General features: G+C 40.5%; 1 protein-coding gene across 3 annotated transcripts; it reads right to left on the minus strand.

The window, feature by feature from the left end:
* Positions 1-480: 480 nt before the first annotated feature.
* kntc1 (kinetochore associated 1) lies at positions 481-20,048 on the minus strand. 3 transcript variants are annotated; one of them, XM_010732519.3, is made up of 62 exons: positions 19,803-20,043; positions 19,435-19,582; positions 19,156-19,276; positions 17,998-18,113; positions 17,738-17,816; positions 17,575-17,652; positions 17,452-17,486; positions 17,256-17,366; positions 17,029-17,122; positions 16,720-16,772; positions 16,521-16,633; positions 16,360-16,414; positions 16,176-16,274; positions 16,039-16,082; positions 15,869-15,931; positions 15,684-15,759; positions 15,439-15,564; positions 15,161-15,333; positions 14,959-15,070; positions 14,661-14,804; positions 14,517-14,573; positions 14,313-14,384; positions 14,076-14,195; positions 13,649-13,792; positions 13,456-13,551; positions 13,227-13,330; positions 13,019-13,121; positions 12,795-12,929; positions 12,596-12,715; positions 12,270-12,342; positions 12,065-12,132; positions 11,675-11,976; positions 11,396-11,568; positions 11,187-11,287; positions 10,763-10,907; positions 10,623-10,679; positions 10,361-10,524; positions 10,152-10,256; positions 9,936-10,064; positions 9,530-9,646; positions 9,337-9,446; positions 9,022-9,238; positions 8,608-8,697; positions 8,351-8,516; positions 8,166-8,224; positions 7,856-8,072; positions 7,700-7,773; positions 7,410-7,620; positions 7,175-7,287; positions 7,001-7,056; positions 6,725-6,803; positions 6,515-6,639; positions 6,295-6,430; positions 6,105-6,200; positions 5,665-5,721; positions 4,322-4,376; positions 3,672-3,735; positions 3,183-3,312; positions 2,999-3,088; positions 2,562-2,716; positions 890-988; positions 481-752 (listed from the first exon to the last, which is right to left on the minus strand). In XM_010732519.3, the coding sequence occupies exons 2-61, from the start codon at positions 19,570-19,572 to the stop codon at positions 892-894; spliced, it is 6,612 nt and encodes a 2,203-aa protein (XP_010730821.3). In that variant the 5' UTR covers positions 19,573-19,582; positions 19,803-20,043; the 3' UTR covers positions 481-752; positions 890-891. The 3 variants fall into 3 exon arrangements, with proteins under 3 accessions (XP_010730821.3, XP_010730820.3, XP_027133917.1); XM_010732518.3 differs by having other exon boundaries at positions 15,869-15,934; XM_027278116.1 differs by lacking the exons at positions 481-752; positions 890-988 and adding an exon at positions 2,144-2,255 and having other exon boundaries at positions 15,869-15,934; positions 19,803-20,048.
* Between the last annotated feature and the right edge of the window lie 290 nt (positions 20,049-20,338).

Consider the following 20,338-nt stretch of genomic DNA (forward strand, 5'->3'; position numbering starts at 1 on the left):
TTTTGTAGCCTATTTTTCTGAACCTTTATTTTGATAGTTGTAGCTGAAGAATGACAGTTTAGTACTGTGGTAACTGAGGTCATATAAGGCTGTCTCACTCTCCAGACAACGCAATAAGGTGTTTGACCAATTGTCAAAACACTTTATACTATAGATACACTGAGCATTACCATTTATGGACTACCCGAGTGCATACAGACGAGCCAGAGATGACAACTTCATGGCAAGCGACAGATAAATCCTCCTTGATCAAGCTTCAATAAAGCTTTCAGCATGACATCCTGTGCAGTCTCTCCACTGACTGATCATTGTTGAATAAAATGTTTCGGTGTGTAAAGTTCAGTATAGTTGCTACTTCCTCAAAGAAATATCATGTGTATGTGCATGACTGCAAAAAGAAACCATACCATGACAGAGAGAGAAAAAAAAGACAGATGCAAGATATTTTGCAGAACCAGAAACTCTGTTATCAAGGGTGAAAATATAGTAAACCTCAATTAAGAAAAAAATTATATTAATATACACATAAACAAGCCAGGAGGAAATAAGACAAAAGTAGACCAATATCCTGCTGATTCTACACAAATTATTGTAAAGTAATTATTCAAATATTGCGAGAACAATTGGAAGATAGATGTTAAGTGCAAACGTTGCATCTCAGCCCCGGGACAGACCAAGTAAGAATACATATATACAGCTGCAGAGACGGTGTCAGTTCATCCCGAAAGTCCATTTTGCATGTTGAGAAACTCCTGAAAAGCAAATTAGAAGTGAAATTTTGCACTTGCACTGTAACAGATCAATAATCAAAGTCATGGTAAACATGGTATGGTAAATAAAATAAATGCAGCCAAGACTAATCTGCGTCCAGGATATGAGCTTCAGTTACCTTCAGCTCGGTGAAGGTGAGCCATTTGTCAGAGATTTCCCTCTTTGATGCTCTCTGTGTTTCATGTATTCATGAGCGAGTGAGTCAGCGTCATCCTGACTGTAGATAACAGATAGAATAAAAACAATCTGAAGTGAAAAGGTCAAATGCATACATTGTTTTTTTTTGTGTGCGCAAGAGATGAATGATATGGACTTAAAGACAAATCAGAAATATTGTTATTTCAAGACCTTTATGACCCCCAAAAGATAATCTATAATTTCACATAAAATTAAATCTCACTGGACAAAATAAAACATCAGTTTATGAGGCAGTTTCAAAGTAACTCAGGCTGTGCTATCAGGGAATACATCCAACAAAATTCAGTTGAATATAAAGTCTTTAAAGAGCACATCTACAAGTCCACATGGTCTACACACCAGATGCTGTACGCGTGCAACATCCAAGTTCAGGAAACGTAAGGTAGACCACACAGAGTCTGATGTGGTCGTGGAGTGAGCAGCAAATCTTAAAGATTGTGCCTTTAAATGTTTCATGAATCAAAAGCATCGCTCACACACTGAATGGATGAATACACGGGTTATTGTTTTAGCAGCTCAACACAGTTTTCACAGATGAAAGGAGTCTACACTTAAAGAGCAAGCACAAATATTTAACATAAGAAAAAAAGAATGATACTTTAGAATTTCTTTTTAACAGGAAATGTGGGGGACGTGTCAGCGATGATGTGATGTGATGAAATTGTTCCCAGAAGGACACACGTCTCGCACTGACTCATTTTTCTTATTTTCTGAATGAGAATGCATAATGCAGTGTGTAGTAATACAATTTCTCCTAATTCTCTTCTCTTCTCACGAAGCAACCGCAAGCACCTGGACCCCCCTAGTCTAACTTCCATTTTACACATGTAAACATAACATTTATTGTCTAAACTGACACTGTTTTAGCCACACTCCAACCATTTTACACAACAAAATAAATAAAATTAAAAATAAATTTCTTCAACAATAACATAATCTCATAGCTTTGAGTGTGACACATCTGTGAGGTCCACTGTCCACCCACAAAATCATTGATCATATTTCGGATACGATGTTTACATGGAACATACAAACACTGTACACATGATCACTTTTGAAGTGATGAGTAGAGGACAAACTCATTTACATTTAGACACTTTTATCCAAAGCGATTTATACAAAAGGGAAACGATCAAGGTACAGAGCAGCAATAATAACTACTACATACATGTCCAGTTGTTGGTAGTGAAAGGAGAGGAGGTCCTCTCTGAAGAGCTGGGTCTTCAGGAGTTTAGAGAGGGGCTCCCCTGCTCTGGTAGGAACTGGCAGGGGGAGGAGTGCAGCGGCTATGAGGTAACATATGCCTGTATAAGGTCATTCAAGTAAACGGGAAATGCAGAACCGAGAACTACTTTGTGGACAAACATTGGTGAATTGAATTTAAAAGGTTTATGACTGCCTTAACTCTTGACCCCTGCACCGGCTTCGACTTCTGCATTCTACCATCAGTTATGCAACATGAGAATGACAAGAGATATTTCATGCATCTTTATTTTGTTCTCAGCCCAAGGCTTCAAACACATGTACACCTGTATCGTGTATCAATATATTGTTACTACAAAAAACAAACAAGCACCCCACCTCAAACTTACCAGTTCTGGCTAATCAGGTAGTCCACCAAGTCTTTCACCTGGTTAGGCTGGCCGTTTGACACGACGAGCTGCTTCAGATGCTTGAAGTGTTTGGTCTTCAACAGTTTCTGGTGGTGTCCATTTTCAATGATGAACATTAACACAGTATCCCTGACCTGAATAAAAAAACAAAACAAAATGAAAAACAAAACAGGCAAAAACAACAACAGTGATGTTTCAGTGCACCTGGTATTTGTTATGGCAACACTGCTGAGCTGAACTCGGATATCTTCACACAATCAGTTACGCTCAGTTTTCCTTTCACAGGTTTACTGATAATCAGATACCATCGATGTCAAAACACACATACACACACCAATCTGAATAGAAAGAGCCGAGAGAACTGCAGCTCAAGTCTAAGCTCTGTATATAGTTGAAAGTGGAAAGTCGTATCTAACCTGTGAGGGGATGCTTGCCAATTCCCCGGTGTTCATAAGCTCGTCCACCTGCTCGAGGACAGCGACTGGGTTACAGACAGACAGAAAGCCCTGGAAACAGCAAAAAGACAGCGATGGTCATCACAATGTGATTGTAGTTGGAGCATAACAAAAAGGTACCGATCATCTCATCGTCATCTCTCACCTGGATCTGCTGAGCCTTTTTATTGGCACAGGGGACGAGAAGGAGAGTTCCAAGGGCAAAGGCCGGCAGATTGAACTGCGCAAAGCGATTAGCGATTCCTATCAGGTCCAGATTCAACAGGAAAGGGCACCTTGAGAAGAAGAATAAGTGGGAATTAGACTTAACGTGAAGTAAATATGATTTATTATTCAGGTTTACAGTCATAAATAAATGCCAACGTTGGGTAAATTAAAACTAGGTGCTTGAAACAGATGAACTCTTCCCTTAAAATCCCCATCTCTGATTTAAGGCAGACTTTGGACATGAAGTTTAAGGACTTCTTAATACTGTCAGACTGCCAGGCTGGTTTGAAACCAGATTTTAAAGTTTACACTAAAATCCATGTATGGAATATTTAATCTCCTAGTGCTAGCAGTCCGTGAAAGCTCTACATAACCCTGGCATGCAGAACAGTTGGTGTTACATTGGTTGAAAATGAGTAAATCGTACTTGAGAAGGAGAAAAAAGGTCCTGTAGAGCGTTGCCTGTTGATCAGGACTCAGAGGAACAGAAGCTGTCATCGAGAAAACAGAGAAACATTCAAGTGGCATAGTACAAACCTAAAAACATGACATAACTTCAACCATTTACTGCTAGCAATCACCATCTTCCCATTATTTAACATGCCTTGCTCTCTATGAGCTAAACAAAACTCTTGCAACAGAGATTCAAATTCTTGGTGGGTTTACAGTATTTCTTCATGTTAATTCAAGGAGACATTTTACACCGATTTACATGGACAGCCTGCAGGAGTGGAACAGAAACAATCAAATATTTTGTATCATATGCCACTTTCTGGCCTTCAGGTATATAAAATAATGATGAATAATCTTCAAGCTGATGAGCCGGTCAAACGGCAGATATTTTAACTTGTCAAAGCAGGAAAAACATGTGGACTTCATGACGGGTTAATGTCCCAGTAACAATGCAAGTGAACCAGCACATCCAGCAGCGTGCGTAAGTTTCCTGCTATGACTGGTCAAAATGGCTGCGGTGCAACCAGTTTGTTTAAATCCTTTAGTCTACCAAAACATTGTATAATAAAGAGACGCATAAACTGTTAATGGAAGTGAACTCTAACAATTATAAAAACTTAGTACCTGAGACAAAAGGTGCCAGTATCATACTCCTCCAAGTCCTGGAGAAACTAGAAATCTGGAAAGAAAATAAAACAAACCAAAGAAAATTAACTGATAGCAGGATGGTTGGTTTAACGTCTTTATGAGTGGGATATCCGGCGGGTTAGTGCTTCACACAATAACCCACCAACTCTCCATCCACCCCCATCATAAACAAAAGCACAACACACAACTGCCATCCTGTCATCTGCAATGAGCAAACACCAGAGGCAGGTTAAAAATGAATAAAATAAATGAAAAATAAGTAAAAATAAAGCATAACAAAACATACAGACAACTAAAAATAAAACGTTAAGATAAATAAATAGACTAACCAAATAAATATATAAAAGTGAAAATGGTGTAACAGAATCATGTATAAATGTAGTTTAAGTAAAAGCCAAATTTAAAAGTCTTGGGTTTGCTTTCAAAAATATGAATATTTTCTGCTGCCCTCAGGTTTCCAGGAAAGCTGTTTCACAGACAGTGACCACAGTGACTTAGTATTTAGTTGTAAATGTTGCCTCACCATGGATTTTCGCTTTGACACTTTTGTTTTCGACTTCCCTGAAAACCAGAGGGTCCACGAGGGTTCATAGATTAAAAGTAAATCCCATAAACAGGTGGGACTAAGGCCATTAAGGGATTGATAAACCAATAAAACAAATCTTTAAAATCGCCAATGCAGAGACTTTAAAATATGTAATAAGTGCCCTCTTTCTGGTTTTCATCAACAGATAAGCGTTTGAGTTTTGTGATAACTACTTTAATGGAAACACCCCTGATTTTATTTTGGCCACAAACCCCTCTGCACACATCTCATTTCCTGTTATGTTATCTCTACTGTCGTAGTAAACAGATGAATGAAACTGGCCGACTATCTGAGTCATGTAGTTTCCTACGATATTTTGTACTAATGAAGATATTTATCATATACAGTTTGCTTTTACGTTTTACCATCATACCTCTGTTCTTTTATTTCTAAAACATGTGATGGACAATATTCACTGCGTTCAAGGGAGTTTAATATCTTATCGGTATCAAATGTTCGTAGTGAGCTAAGGAAGAGGGCGTTTGAATACTCAGCACCCTCTGACTGGAATGCTTTTAAAACCACATTGAAAGACCAAGAGAATGAATCATTAAATCATTACATGTGTTGTAATATTGTCTGTGTGTCTTGTGTCTGTTTTCGGTTTCACTTGTCCCCTAAAGGTCCCCTAATCTCAATGGGACCTTTCCTGGTTAAATAAAGGTTTAATAACAAAATAAATAAAAACATTATTAGCATTTATTTAAATAAAAGCACTGAATAATAACATTACCTCCCACAAAGCAGGGACAGCCACGACTGCCTCTAGCACCCTCTGGAGGTGGCTGATCTGAGGGGGGGAAACATGCAAGTTTTAATTAAAACAACATGTGCAGTGTTTGTATGACAGGTGTTTTGGACCATCGGGAAGAGGAGGCGCATGGGAATGCTGACAGGGAGCAGAGCTGGTGCTGAGCCAGAACCAGAGGTGGGCATGTGGACAATGTAACCACGCTCAGCAGCCTCTGGTGACATACTGACTGAGGCGAAACGACCAAAGAGGACATCGACTAGATGGTAGGTACTAGATTTTGATCATCAGTAATGTAATCATAACAAATACACAGGTACAGGAATTGAATTTAGAAAGTGCATTTTTTTAGAGAATATAACCAGTTGAAATTCAGACTAAGTGTGTGAACAAAGAGATTTTTCCAGTGCGTGTCTCCTCACCAAGTTGAAGCCCAGCAGCTTCTGAAGGAGACTGTTCCACAACTGAGGGTCGTAGACTTGATACTCCAAGCAGAGGTCTGCCACCAACCGCACTGCCTGAAAGGACAAAGGGTGCTTCAGTTTTCCCAACGTGCAGCCGAAGACAGTGAATTTAAAATAAAGTAACAAGCTGGAATAGTTTTAATGTTACCTGTGGCTCATGGCTGTGGTTCTTCCACAGCCCTTTAACCAAGCCCTCTTTGGGACTATTCAGGAAAGACTGCACCGTGTAAGGGATGTTTAATGCCTCCAGTTGAGACACAAAGATGTAACACTTCAGGTAATATCTACAGGGGAATATAAAACAGATAAATCACCTTTGCAAAAAATATTTTCATCGGTATTAATAAACAGATGTCCAGGCTCCTTACTGAATTTTGGTCCTGGGGATCTGCAGCTGAGCCTCCAAAGTGGCCGCATCAGCGAGGCGGACGAGACAAAGCAGCGCTCGAGTTCGATGGCAGAAGGTCAGACGAGGCCCAGAAGTGCTGAGAGGCTGCAGGGGGAAGTCCAAAAACAGACATCAGCCACTTTCTCTGGACACTTTGTCCAATTTTGACTCCATTTATTTTATTACTGACCCATGTTTCAGCAGATAGGATAGGTTTTAGAAGACGGACAGCATCGTCCATGGGGCAGGACTGCAGCATGTACACCAGCCTGAAAAGTGAAGCATACATATTTTGGTGTTTCAACCCTTGGCCAAACAAGTTGCAAAATGTACTGTACACAAAATACCAACTGATGATGCAAACTTACTTCCTAGCAACGCTGTGCCCATTAAACACAACAACAAGCAAATAAGAAACAGAGTGCTTCCTTTTTTAAATTGAATTTAAAATAAATAATGCCTCTACCTCATTAAGTCTGGGTCCTCCTCGATGTTGCTGACACATTCATAATTACCAATATCCTTTATTAAAAGAAAAAATGCACTCAGTATCCAGAATTTGACAATGTAGACAGACTAACAGAAGAAGAGAAACAGTGAATAGTAACTAAAAATAAAAGGTAAGCTCAGAGTAACAAACCTTGGTAACAGCAGGGCCGGTTTTGCAAATCCATTTTTCCAACAACATGTTACGGATTTTTAAGAGATCCACATTATTGATGGTGGCTATCTCCTTAACCACGGCATGTATGTCTGCTCAGAGGCAAATAGAAAGGATAAAAACACTGCCAAGCAAAATGGATGGACGTAGCAGCCACCTTTAGCACATCAAATGCTAAAGGTAAGAATTGTTTTCTGTGTCAAAGCATGCTCACCAGGATAAGTTTGACTTCCTGTGTCTCTGTAGTGCTGCTCCACACTGCTGTGCTCATACAGAGCCACTATGAGCCTGGCTGGCAGCCCAGTCAGTTTCAGATGCTCCGGGCTGTTCAGATGGCTGGTTATCAACGTGTTCTCAGTAGCTGAGCGCTGAAACTGCAGCTTCAGCTTGGACAAAAAGGTCTCTCCTCTGGCCCGTGCTGCTTCCTGCTCAGGATTTGAAGAGGGAGTAAATTAAAACCAAACAGTTTATGATAAAAATAACCAGATAAAAGATGTTACTGACCTCAAGGTTTGGATCTTTGAGCCAGGCATCCCCAAGAGCCAAACAGAACCTGAGTGACTGCGTCTTCTCGTAGCCTGTAGAGAGCAGAAAACAACTCAGTGCATGCATACAAACACAGAAGCAGCGTATTGGCAGCGTCTAATCTGCAGGTCAGACCTGGTGGCAGCTCCTGGGTGATCTTGTGAGCTGTGGCAGCGGCCCACTCTGGGCTCTGGATGCACTGGATGTACTTCATCATAGTCTTGGCCACCTTGAACGTCTCCTTATTGTAGCCATGACCCTGACCCTTTTTCCTTTGCTCTAACAGTAAGGGCTTCATCTTCTTCTCAAACACATGGTTCGCTGCTGACATGTATAACTTGTCGAGGCTCACCTGGACAGACACAGGATGAATAACAGACAAATTTGATGGATACATCTATGATCTTTTTGACTGTACAGAGTAGAAGCTGCTGTTTTGTTTTACCTTCATCAGTTTGCTAATCAGAAGAAGTGTCGGGAAAGTCTCCTCACTGAGCTCAGGACCTAAACACAAAGAAAATTTAGATTAATCAATCTTAACACACCTCATGAACTCTAAATAACAATAAATTGAAATCCAATATTCAAGTAAGTCTCTCATTTTAAATCTAACTACAGTGGCTAACTCACAGATAATCTTCCAGTAATGTTTGGTCTGCATAAGCAGGTGAAAGGGCAGTCGGGTGTTGGACAGCGGGTTTGGCAGCAGGCTGTTTTCTAGAAGATACGCGTTCTCCACGTCTGAGGCAGGAGACACTCGCTTGTAGGACTTCAGATGCTGAAGGAGGCCCATTGCCTGCAGATTAAAAGACTTTGGTTGCTGCACAATACATTTTGAAAACAAGTAAGTGTTTAATTTTAAATGTGCCTATGTGGTCATTTTTTACCTGACTGATAGAAAAACTGGTCACATTCTCATCTGCAGCCTGTATGATCTTCAGCACTACTTCGATCCGCTCGTAGTTGTAAGGGCTGAGCTGTATGAGAAAACAATTTTAAAAGTTGAAAAGCAAAGGACTCACACTCATTTCAGTGGTGTAGTTCACTTGTTGTCTTGAATCTGCTTGCTAGTAGAGAGCCAAAACCAAGGCCTCTGTGGAGTATTGTCATTTACAAGCTAGAATTTAAGAGCACGATTTATTCGTATATTATCACACTTGTGTTGTATGTTTTTCTTAATTCAACTGTCTTTGTTCGGGCTCTGAGTGGAACTGAAACAACCTCATAATTTCATTTATGAAAAAAAGCTTGTGTGTTGAGAAGATCACCATCTTCTGGTTTGTCCCCCTTCTTACACAAACCTTGAATATGGCAGCGCAGAGACTTTCTGTGAGTTCACTGGTGCCGTGTAATATCGGGATAATCTGCAGGACTCGCTCCAGTGCGTCTGCGGGACACAAAGGCTGCATCTCTTCCTGGCCTGTGCCCAGGCCGCCTGCACCTTCCTCGTCCTCTTGGAGCAGCAGTAAGGTGGTAATGTATTGGTTCATCACACCGTCACGGTCCAGGCTGAAGGCGCTGCAGATGGAAGCAGAGGGTGACTTTTAGTACAGGTGGGAGAAGACTGTGGTGGACAGTGAAACAGAAGTGTTTGACTCTATAAATGAGCAGCTGACCTGCAGTACTGAAGAATAATGTCTGGAGTGATCTTCCTGTTTTTCACCAGATCAGGGATCAGACTACTCTTCATCTCAGGCCGCTGACGGAACACCGGCTGGATCGATATCTGTGGCAGAAGCAGGGTGAGACGTCAAGTCAAGAAAAGTCTAATGTGAATATAAAATATGAAGCAAGTTTTCATCCACAAACCTCCAATTTGCCAAGCTTGATGCCCCACTCAGCATCAGTGATGACGGAGAGAAACTTCTCTTGTTCCTCTGCCTCATTGTAGAGGCAACACAGATTGGCTCCGACACTGGCCACAGCCTGAAATATACAAGAGGCAGACGCTGATCAGATTTGCTGAATTTCACACGAATGGATATGTGTAATCATGTACATGCATTTCTTTTACAACCAACAAATTGCTTGATGTTTTGCCATGGCTGTCATTAAAGCAGGTACTGTATACACAGTTCAAGAGCTCTTTGTGTATTTGGGTACAAAATACCTCTCATGGGAGTATTAGTCAGTCAGGAGGAAAAAAACTGACATCTCTTTAATTAATTAAATTTAATTTAAAAAGTACAGAAGTAGAGTGATTCACATTGCCTACCAGGATTTTGTCATAGTTTTGCCAGGTGTTGTCAATAACCTTCCACAGTATCTTAAAGACTTCTGCTTTGGACAGGAGTGTACAAAGTGCGATAGCCAAATCGCAATCGACAACCCTCCAGTTGAAGACCTGCAGCGGACAGATAACAGAGATACATTTATTTAAAAATGTGCTAAAATGTATTTAAATGTGGTACAAGTGAGACATCAGACTCACCTTGTTTAAAAGAGCAACAGCAACAGCATTCAGAGACGAAGTAGTTGTCTTATGAAGATCATTCATGCATATATTGTACTTCTTAAGCTCCTGGGTGTCGTAAAGCTGAAAGAGGAGTTTACAAACATTACAAAATATATTATTACACTGGCTGGTCAGCTGGCTTAAGTAGCATTGATAACATTACTGGAATATGTTGCAGCCTATACCTGTACGCTGAGCTTTATGTCCATAACATTAGAGGTGACATGTTGCAGGCAGCTGCCGTACGAGTTCACCATCACTCTGAGTGCCAGCTCCAGCTGACTGCACTCCTGTAACATCTCTAACATGTTGGACAAAGGACCCAAAAGGGGCCGCAGGTAGTTTGAACCTGTATGTGGGTCAGGCAGAGAGATCAGAGACACAATGTAAGCCTTCAAAATTATAACTTCAAGAGAGAAAAAAAGAAAAGAAAAGATATATACATACCGCCTTCAAATGAGCAATGTGACAGACAGGAGCAGTCCAGCGGGTACAATTTGGTATCTGTCAAGAGTGGGAATAAATTAGTATACAGCTGCTATAAAGGTGAGGAAATTCTAAATAGATGATTAATTTGAGCATCTTACCCCGAGAAATAGGCAGCAAGCAGTTGGTAATTTCATATTGTATCGGGAGCACAGACACCGGGTCCAGAACGATGCAATCTTCATTAAAAACATCCTGAAAACTCCACTGAGAATATGGATCTTTTTCTGCCTCCAGGGTCAAATCCTGTGACATTACACAATGTAAATACAAAATGTAATAACTTCACAGCTTTGTAAAGGGGAGACATTCGTCAATTTTAACTTCTATTCTTGCTAATTTCCTCTACTGGATCGGTGCAAAGTCCCAGTTGTAAATAATGTATATATTATTATATCCAAGATTTTATCTGGTAGATTCTCAGTTAATAATTTATAAAACATGATGTCTGATTTAAATGTCTGCAGACAAATTTCACATCAAGCACGAACCAGAGCAGAATAAAGTAAATGATGATATGCTGACCTTGGCTATGAAGCCATAGTTGTCTGATAGTTGACACTGATGATAGACGTCCATAGCTATCCGTGTGCACTTGCAAAGCTCCAGACAGTCCAGGAGCAGATCTGTAACATGTTATCATGATGTCAACCTTAGGCCGGCTCAGAGCTCAGATGTTTTCACTGTCTGTTGCCCCCCCCAATCACTGACTGATGTTTACACATGTTTTTTACCTGAGTGGCACAACGTGATGGCCTGGCAGGCCAGATGGTGGATGACTGCTGGCAAATCTGTGTCATCAGGAAGCACCATGGGCACGTCAGCCTCCAGCATCTGGCATAACGTCTTGGCAGCAGTGAACAACACCTTCCCTGTGCTGATGTTGCAGTGGTGTTCATACAGCTCACTGAAGACATGAAGGAAAGAAAACAAATGAGATTCTCCGTACACCTCATTGATCAGGGCCTCATAATTTTTACCGTACACACGGCACAGCATCCACACGTGCAAACCTGAGGATCTTGAGGGCCTTGTCCACCTTTCCCACTCGCAGAGCTCGCAGGGCCAAGTCAGACCAGAGCTCCTGTTCGGTGCGCTGCAGCTGCCTTCCTAGACGACGTAAGCCAGCTTCTGTGGAGATAGTCTTGGTCTTGCCATCGGGATCGTTAGCCACGACTGGAGTTGCTGTGGCTTTCCCCTTAGACGAACGGTGGCCATGCGTGTTTTCATAGGCTGTGATGTGATGCTCTTGGATCTGTTTTCTGATGTTTGGATCTTCATAGTTGGAGGGTGTGAAGAAAACATCAAAGTCCTCCTGAAGAAACAAACAGAGAGACAGCATGTTTTAAAAATGATGAAATAACTTAAAGGAAACTTTAAAACATTATTTAAGTCAAAGTCACCTGTAGGTGGGCGATGGCCTCGAACATGATGAGGTGGTTTTCACACTCCATGCTTTTAAATGCATCATCTACAAAGGACATGAAGGACATGGTGTCACCGCTTGCACATTTATAACACTTCTTTCCTTAATATTTGTATGTATGCTGTGTTTTTATCTGTCACTCTGCTGTTCAAGTTTCAAAATTCTCTCAAATAAATACTTACGTTTTTGAATTACATGCAGGTATTTCAGAGCCTCTACCATCAGCTGAGCAATGACCATCTGACGTTTCTTGTGCTATTGAAGACAAGCCAGAGAGAGAAAGATGAGATGCACAAAATACCAGAATAGGTTTCATGCATGGTCTACTTTGAGGTATGTTTGTGATGTTTTAGCTGTGTAGGCATCATAAATGTAAGCATTTAAATATGCAATCACGGTGGCCAGAGTGAGAGAAAATGCTGGTATATAAGATCAAATATATGCCAGCACAATTACAATGCAACAACATATTCCTTCCTGAAAATTCAGCCTTGAACATCATAACCACCTCATCAGATATGTGGTCTTTGTCCTGCAGCTCCAGCTTAGCCCAGGATGTGAGACGCTCGATCACGCACTCTGCCTCTGCAGAGGACAGCTTCTTCAGGACAGTCATGCATTCCTCGGTCTGAAAGCAGCATGTCGATATGTCACGGATGCATAAAAAGAAATTTAGTGAGTTGATATTTCCATGGAGATGAACGTACCTTGGCTTGGCCAATCAGCTGGATGAGATACAAGTAGTTTATCTGTGAGGTTGGAAGTTTGTATGCTTCAGCTAATGTCAGGGAATCTTCTAAAGACATCGGCAAGTCTTGCTTCAGGATGTATCTAATCAGTGTCTGGGGAAAATATACAGTATATAACACTAACGCTTATAGGCAGGCACAGCAGAGATCATATGTCACATAATTAACCAAATTGAAATTACCATAACTTTCGTGTTGTTAGAGAGGTTGAAGTTGCAGATCCCGTAGCCCCTCAGGAGTTTCCTGATCTCCATCAGATGGTAGCTCTCCTTTAACAGCTCCTGTCTGAGGGAATATATCATTTAAGAGAAAGTTATATAGAAACCTCAAATATTACCACATTTTCAAATAGTATGAACATGAATCAGGGTGAGGACAGAGTAAACATACTTCGGTCCATCCATCTCCAGGTACTGCTGGACCAGTTTTTCTATCACATTACTCCAGGGCACTACAGCTTTTTGCATGATCTCCAACACAGCATCCACCATCAGCTGACAGGAAACACGATGATGTGAGATTTACTATTTTTGAACAGCTTTTCTGCTGCTGTTATGGCTGGTCTTCACTGGAATATTTGCACTTAGAAAACTTGTAAACTTGTGAACTGTGAACCTACGTCAGTATCAGTCATGCAGTGTAGCACAGCCACTGCTTTGGCTTCCCATTCTGTGAAAAGCGTTGTGGTCTGAGAGCTGCAGCGCTCCAGCAGGTCCTAGAGAGGATGGTATTGAGAAGAGAAACACTTGTTATCGGGCATTTTAGAAAATGAAATGTTTGCCCCAGTGGGCTTGGCAGTGGTGAAGTTTTACCTTGATATACTGTAGAAGCAGCTCATCAAAAGGAATCTCGTGTTCTTCAGCGTACGGCAGTATACAACTCTCCACTGTGGCTGCGATCAGCTCTGGAGCTGGCACTTTGTCCAGCATGAAGAACGCCACGCTCCGTACACTTCCCTTTGAAAGTGACAAGGAAGATAAATTATTAAGATAGGAGTAACAATGCAAAACCCACTAAAAATGTATGAGTAGTGAAGACCACTCATAATGTCATATCATACAGTATACGGTGAACGAATGACAAGACAGCATGACTATCTTACAATGTAATAAAAGTCAAAGCAACAACACCACAACATACTTATAAGTATGTCATTTTCATAATGAAAGAACTTCCACAGAGATATAAGCATAACCATACATGTTTTTGCACACTTTGTGTCACTAATAAGAGACAAACCTTCTCAAAGATCGAAAGAGAAAGTCTGCAGTTGTATTTCCGGTGAAGGTCCAGGAGCTCACGGAGACTGGACACCAGGGACTTGAGGTTCTCCATCTCTTTTGCATCATAGTTATCATCCTTTAAGAAAAGATTCAAATAAAATCATACATCCCATAATGTCACGATGATGTTACGCTACAATTCACATCCACAGGTAGATCATGATTCATGAGGGCACAAAGATAAGTAACTTACAGATTTCATCCATTTCCAAAGAGAGGGCAGTCCAAGCACTGCCAGGTCCAACCCGTTCTGAGGCCAAGCACCCTGGAACAACACATTACATTTGAAATCATTGGTTTAACTACTGTGACTGATACTTTTAGTGTTTTAAACAACTTGTTGCTTTTTTAGTTTACAAAACTTTCCCCAAGTCATTAAAATCATATTTTTATTTACCTTCTCTGTTAACTCCAGATTCCTTGCCCTCTGCTCCAGCCATCTCGCCAGGATTTTCTATGGACACAAAGATAGAACATTTACTACGGGTAACAAAGTACCATATAGTAAGGATGACACAGCTTTTTAGACTTGAGAAAATACCTGTCCTGTTGGGAGCACTTTCCTCACAAAAGGAACAAACACTGTCCTGAACCAGGGACAGAGTTCTTGGGACGGCAGGTCCTCTGGGACGGCACTGAGCACAGCTTCAAGCTTGTTCTCATCAAACTCTTCGGCAATCTGTCCCTGTCACAAAACACAGCAGTACACACAATCACAACTTGCTCTGACACGCAGTAATGTTTTGTTTCATCATTATAAGTTACCAGTGTTAAAAGTATAAGAGTGTATTGACAAATGACAAATAGTGGCCTGGTGAGTGCATGAAGCTGTTCTTCACCTCATATCTAAGCCAAAGTAGCTGTGCACCCTTCATGTCTCCTTCTCTTAGGTGGGTAACAATATCTCCCAAGTTGTCATTGCTGTTTAGAAACTCAATCCAGGCGATGCCACTATGGAAAACAGAATAACATAATGAATCACATCTTGACGTACCAAATGAACAAAAACAACACAGGAGACCACCAAGACTTTAACTTTACTTGAAATTCTCTGGGCCGTGCACGCTGCAGAATGTTGCCAGTCTGGCCAAAGCCTCTTGGATCTGTAAGCAGGAGTATGGCAGGAGCGTGGCAGCGTGGTTTAGCATCTTCTCCGCTGTCTCAAAGGTCGGCCATGGAGCCTTGAGGCAGTATTCCACCACATACTGCTCATCCTAGGCAAGAAGAAGAAGACGACGGCGTCAACGACATAAACATTTTGCAACTGTAAAGTGAGATTAAAACTAAAAGCGCTTTAAAAACAGCGCTGCTACACTTACTGTTATCTTCATCAGGTTGGTCTTGGCCTCCTCCACAAGTTCAGACCACACATCCTGTCCGTAAGAGCCCACCGATGCAGAGGCCAGCTGCTCCAGCACAAAGTCAAGCTTCACCTTGTAAACAAGCTGAACAAAAATAGGACTGTTAATAGAACGGTTTATAAAAATATTAAAAAGTTTAGTACAGTCACATCAATTCTACTTTTCCTTGACAGAGACACAGACAGACAGAGACAGACTCTTGCCTCTAAATCCAGCTCAAAGGCGATGGCAAACTTTTCAGCCTCTTCAAACATGTGTTTGTGAAGAAGTCGGCTAAGCCTGAGAAACAGAGAAAAGTCAAATTATACAGACGTCACACAGACTATACAAACTGCAATTATGCAAAAAAAAAAAAGAAAAAAAAAAGTATCCAATTAAAATCAGGTACCTGTTCTCAGGCAAAGCCTCTGTGAAGCATCTGACAACAAGAGAAGATACAGGCTCTCCTCGACTACTTGATGAAGAGGAGGAAGAAGAAAAACAAACACTTCATATTTAAAAATGATGCAACTCAAATACTGCCTGAACATTACAGTAATCAAACAAAACATATCCTACCTTTCTGGGTTCTCACAAATCCCCTCAACTAAATAAATTGTATCCTGAAATCAGAGGAGAAATATGCAGCAATATTAACAACTAGAAATAAAACATGTAAAATCTATATAATAATTTAATAAGTGTTGATTGTTTACCATGCTTATTTTTGTCTGGACAAGACAGGAGACTGAGGAGACATCCAGAGAGTAGCAGACAGTCATGGAGGGCAGAGAACGGATCTGCAGTGAGTTGATCTGAAGAATTTAAATCACGCAGAGTTCAGAAAAGATTTGAGATAATCATATATAATATTTTCTTTAAAAGGAGTTGTACTGCTACCTGACTGTTGTCTTGCTTTGTGAGTGTGATCATCTTCATGCTGCCTTTGTCTTGGCTGCGATACACACAGATAAATTTATATTTATATCAACATTGTTTAATTGAGTTGTATCCTTATGCATATTTACAGCCACAGTATGTTATAAAACCTTGATACTTACGCCACCATGGAGGCAGAGCCACATTCAGTGGTGAGTTCAAAGTCATGAATGGTAAGATCCGGCCAACAGTGAATCATGACGAGGAAATGTAAGTCCCAAAGACTCAGGGTATCCTGACACAGAAGAAAACCATATCAAATATTTTTGATTAATCCGCATGCAATGGTCAAAAAATTACAGGCGATACCAATGAACTCACCTCAGTGTCGAGAATATACAAGAGATTTTCCACCACCACCATCTTCCTCACACCTTTGGAGTAAACATACAAGAATATGTTACAACTCCCACACAATCTCTTTTGTTTTATGACTTGAGCTTTGCGTTTCTATTTCTGTTTTCTCTTTTACCCAACTACTTATTGTATTTTATTCCTACCCATGTCCAAAAACCTGAGCCCATATATTCATCACTTGTTAATTAAAAAAAGTTAAATATGTAGGCACATTAACAATATGTAGCTTTGTTGTAGGTGGGGGAAAAAAAAAAAAAAAAAAAAAGAGCTTACCTGAAATCAAGGCATTGTTGACAGAGTGAGCAAGGCACATCTTGGCCTGATGAGGGTCCATCATCCAGTGAGTCACAACGTTTTCTTTATCTCCCTGTGAACACAGTGTTGTGACAAATTACATCATGAAATACATTTTGTTTTATGTTGTCCTTTAAGTATGTTTTCAGTCACATGAACCAATGTAGGAGGTAAATAAATCAATAAAACTTCTCACAGACACCGACCCCGATCATTAAATGGATTTCATGGCCCAGATTAAACATCACTGCTGTACTGCAGCCCTCGTCGTGATAATCCATGGTGGAGCAGAAGTCTATCTTGATGAGAGACTGGAGCTAAGATGAGGAAAGGTGTTAGAATTTTTCTGTTCTTCAAAAAACTGTTTTGCTTCAGCATGAACAGAACATCGCCTTAACTTACCTCTTTCAAAGCTCCACCATCCATTTTTCCAATGGCTGTCATGACAAAAGAATGAATGTTTAATTCGGTCAACAAAATGACTCCAACAAAACTCTGAGTCCAACACACATGATGTCTTGATACCTGTCTCGATCTTTGCTAATGCAAGGTTTGTAATGTGGAAAAAACCATCCTTCACCAGAAGGAACACATGGTACGTTCCTGTCAACAACAAAAAAAACATAATTAAACACCTACAGAATAAATTCCTTCATATTTCCAGGATACATTACTTATTCTTGTTTACCTAGGGATGCCTTGTCCTCCTCTATGATGAGATAGCGGTATGTTTTCTTATCCCCACTGGGTGGTTTCTCTACCAACGCCTACAAAGTCAGAAAATGACACGAGATATTAATGCACATTAAGTGAAACACACAATGTAAATCAAATTCATTTAAGAAACGCATCAAGTGCTGTAGGTGAAATCAGGCAAAGATAGATACAGAGTAATCACATCTGATGTAATCCTACACTAGTAAACCTTATTAAGAAAAACACTCGTACCCTGGTGAGGAGGATTCTCTTGTGTGGAACATAGATCAAATGAAGGTTTCCATTTCTTTCACAGACTACCAGAAACTGTCCATCCAGGCATACGTCGATGGCATCCACATCAGTTTCTGAAAAATAAATCTTTTATTATTAATGTACAGCTGTTCAGAAGCAGAATCACTTTTATTGGCCCGGTACACATGGGAGCAAAGCTTGTTTCATGTCGCTCTCAATGCACAGACACAGACATATGGGAAAGAATCATAGCATGCATAAATATCTTGGCTGTGTCCAAAGAGAGACTGTTTCTAATATGTCTGAAATTTGCCAAGTTGTACTTTAACCTTTTTTTTTTTTTTAAATATGTTTCTTAAAGTTCAAATTTGGATCCAGTGTTACACCAAGATATTTAAAATCAGTGACTATGTCAATCCTTTCACCTTTGATGAGGATATAGCTATAAACAAGGAGTTCGGCAGGTAAACATAAATATAAGACTACATTGTGCACATAAAAAAACAAAAAAATAAAATTTGTAGACAGAATGGGATGCTGAATTAAAATTGGGTTAATACAGCAGGTTTAATTATGTATACGATTTAGGTGGATATGACAGATATGCACAGCATGAGTAGATTGTTTAAAGAACAAAAATAGTTGGAATAAATCATTTATAAATTTACAAATACTGTTACTGTACTGTATTAATGAGAAAGACATAATCTTTGGCATGTGATCGAACATTTACAACATATTGAAACCTATTTTATTTGGACAAAGCAGTGTCCATCAGACATGGGACCAAGTCACACATGTGCAAGTCTCAAGTAAGTCCCAAGTATTTTCTTTCTTGGGCAAGTCAAGTCAAGTCACCTTTGGTGTATTGTTGTAATTTTATCTGCAGAATCTGATATTAATATGGTGTATTGTTGTAATTTTATCTGCAGAATCTGATATTAATATGATCGCACTGTAAGTCCTGAGTCTTAAACTTCCAAGTCTGAGTCAAGTATTTCCATTTTTTGTCAAGTCAAGTCACAAGTCATAAAAACGACGACTCGAGTCCAAGTCACTCAAGTCTCAAGTCCCCATGTCTGGTGTCCATCAGTCAAACACCATCATATCTCACAGTCGGTGAACACAAGACGAATGTAAACTGAAGTTGTGTACCAAAGTGTAGAAGCAGCAGGATGGTCTGATAGCTCTGATCAAACAGGATCACCGTCTTGTCTGCAACAACAATGCTCCAGTTTGAGCCACTGGAGGAGCAGAGATGTGGATCCGTCTGCACCTGCAAGAAGCAGCATCCCCATCCAGTCATTGTTGTCATGATCAGTGACTGTACTAATAAATGTTGCTCCCCTGTGGGGGCTATAATTGTTGGCTACGCCCCTGGATGAAGTGCACAGTAAATAAACTGAGTGGCTGCACTGTAAACAGACTCATTACCTCATTGGCGGTGGAGATTTTGACCAGTGTGTCCACCTGATACAAGCCGCTGCCACTTTCCTCCCTCGACACGCTGCCGAGGCGGACAGTGTTTGTGTCCTCGTTGGTGAGGAGCTCAACGTCGCTCCACATCGCCATTTCAGTGGGACTAATAAAGTATGAAAGACGTGTTAAACCTTTTTACTGTCGTCTGAATCTGATTAAATACGTTGGCTTGATTTCTTCACGATACATTAGCCAGGCTAGGTTGTTATAACGCTAATGCTAGTAACAGTTGAGAGTCATAACACCCACAATGAACTGCTGGTGTCTATTGGGAAATAGCAAACTGGCAGATTATAATCTGTTTACAGTTTATAGTAACTCACCTCCGTGCTGAGACAATCAGACAACACACAGAGGCGACATAACTGCGCAGCGTTAGCTTCAGATTTGGCGGGTTTTTGTAGGTTGACCGGGTAAATTGGGGCAAATTTTCCCTCGGCGACACCTTCCAGACACAACGTCCCTCACAGGGTACGTAGAAATCGTGCTTTTTTTGTTAGGATTGTCACAGGTAAACCCCTTAAAAACAGAGCGTGCTTTAATATTATCCACCTACAATCCAAATCTAAGCATTTGATTTACGAAACTATTTTAAACTGTAGGGTGCCTGAGAGTAAATGTTGCCTGACAGACAAGAATCGGGGTATAATACATAAGGAGAGGCGGAGCATAGCAGGAATGTCCGGTGAGCCTTTTTCGGGTTGCCAGGTTGAGGCCCCCTGGCAACCCGGGCACTTTTTGCGTTTATTCTTCTTATACATTTATATTTCAACTATCAACTTTATTTATTTATATAACACCTTTCATACAGAATTGTAGCCCAAAAGTCCTTCACAGAGTAGAGTAAAAACAGAAATAG

This window comes from Larimichthys crocea, chromosome III (genome assembly GCF_000972845.2).
Source record: "Larimichthys crocea isolate SSNF chromosome III, L_crocea_2.0, whole genome shotgun sequence".
NCBI classification, from domain to species: Eukaryota; Metazoa; Chordata; class Actinopteri; family Sciaenidae; genus Larimichthys; species Larimichthys crocea.

What these genes read in the sequence shown, in the direction of transcription:
- kntc1 (XM_010732518.3), bottom strand. Translation starts at nt 19,572, where the DNA reads ATGGCGATGTGGAGCGACGTTGAGCTCCTCACCAACGAGGACACAAAC. An exon ending in CTGTTGCTCTTTTAAACAAG is followed by an intron (nt 10,065 to 10,151) that starts GTGAGTCTGATG and finishes TGTCCGCTGCAG; the next exon opens with GTCTTCAACTGGAGGGTTGT. An exon ending in TGGCAAGCATCCCCTCACAG is followed by an intron (nt 2,717 to 2,998) that starts GTTAGATACGAC and finishes TTTTTTATTCAG; the next exon opens with GTCAGGGATACTGTGTTAAT.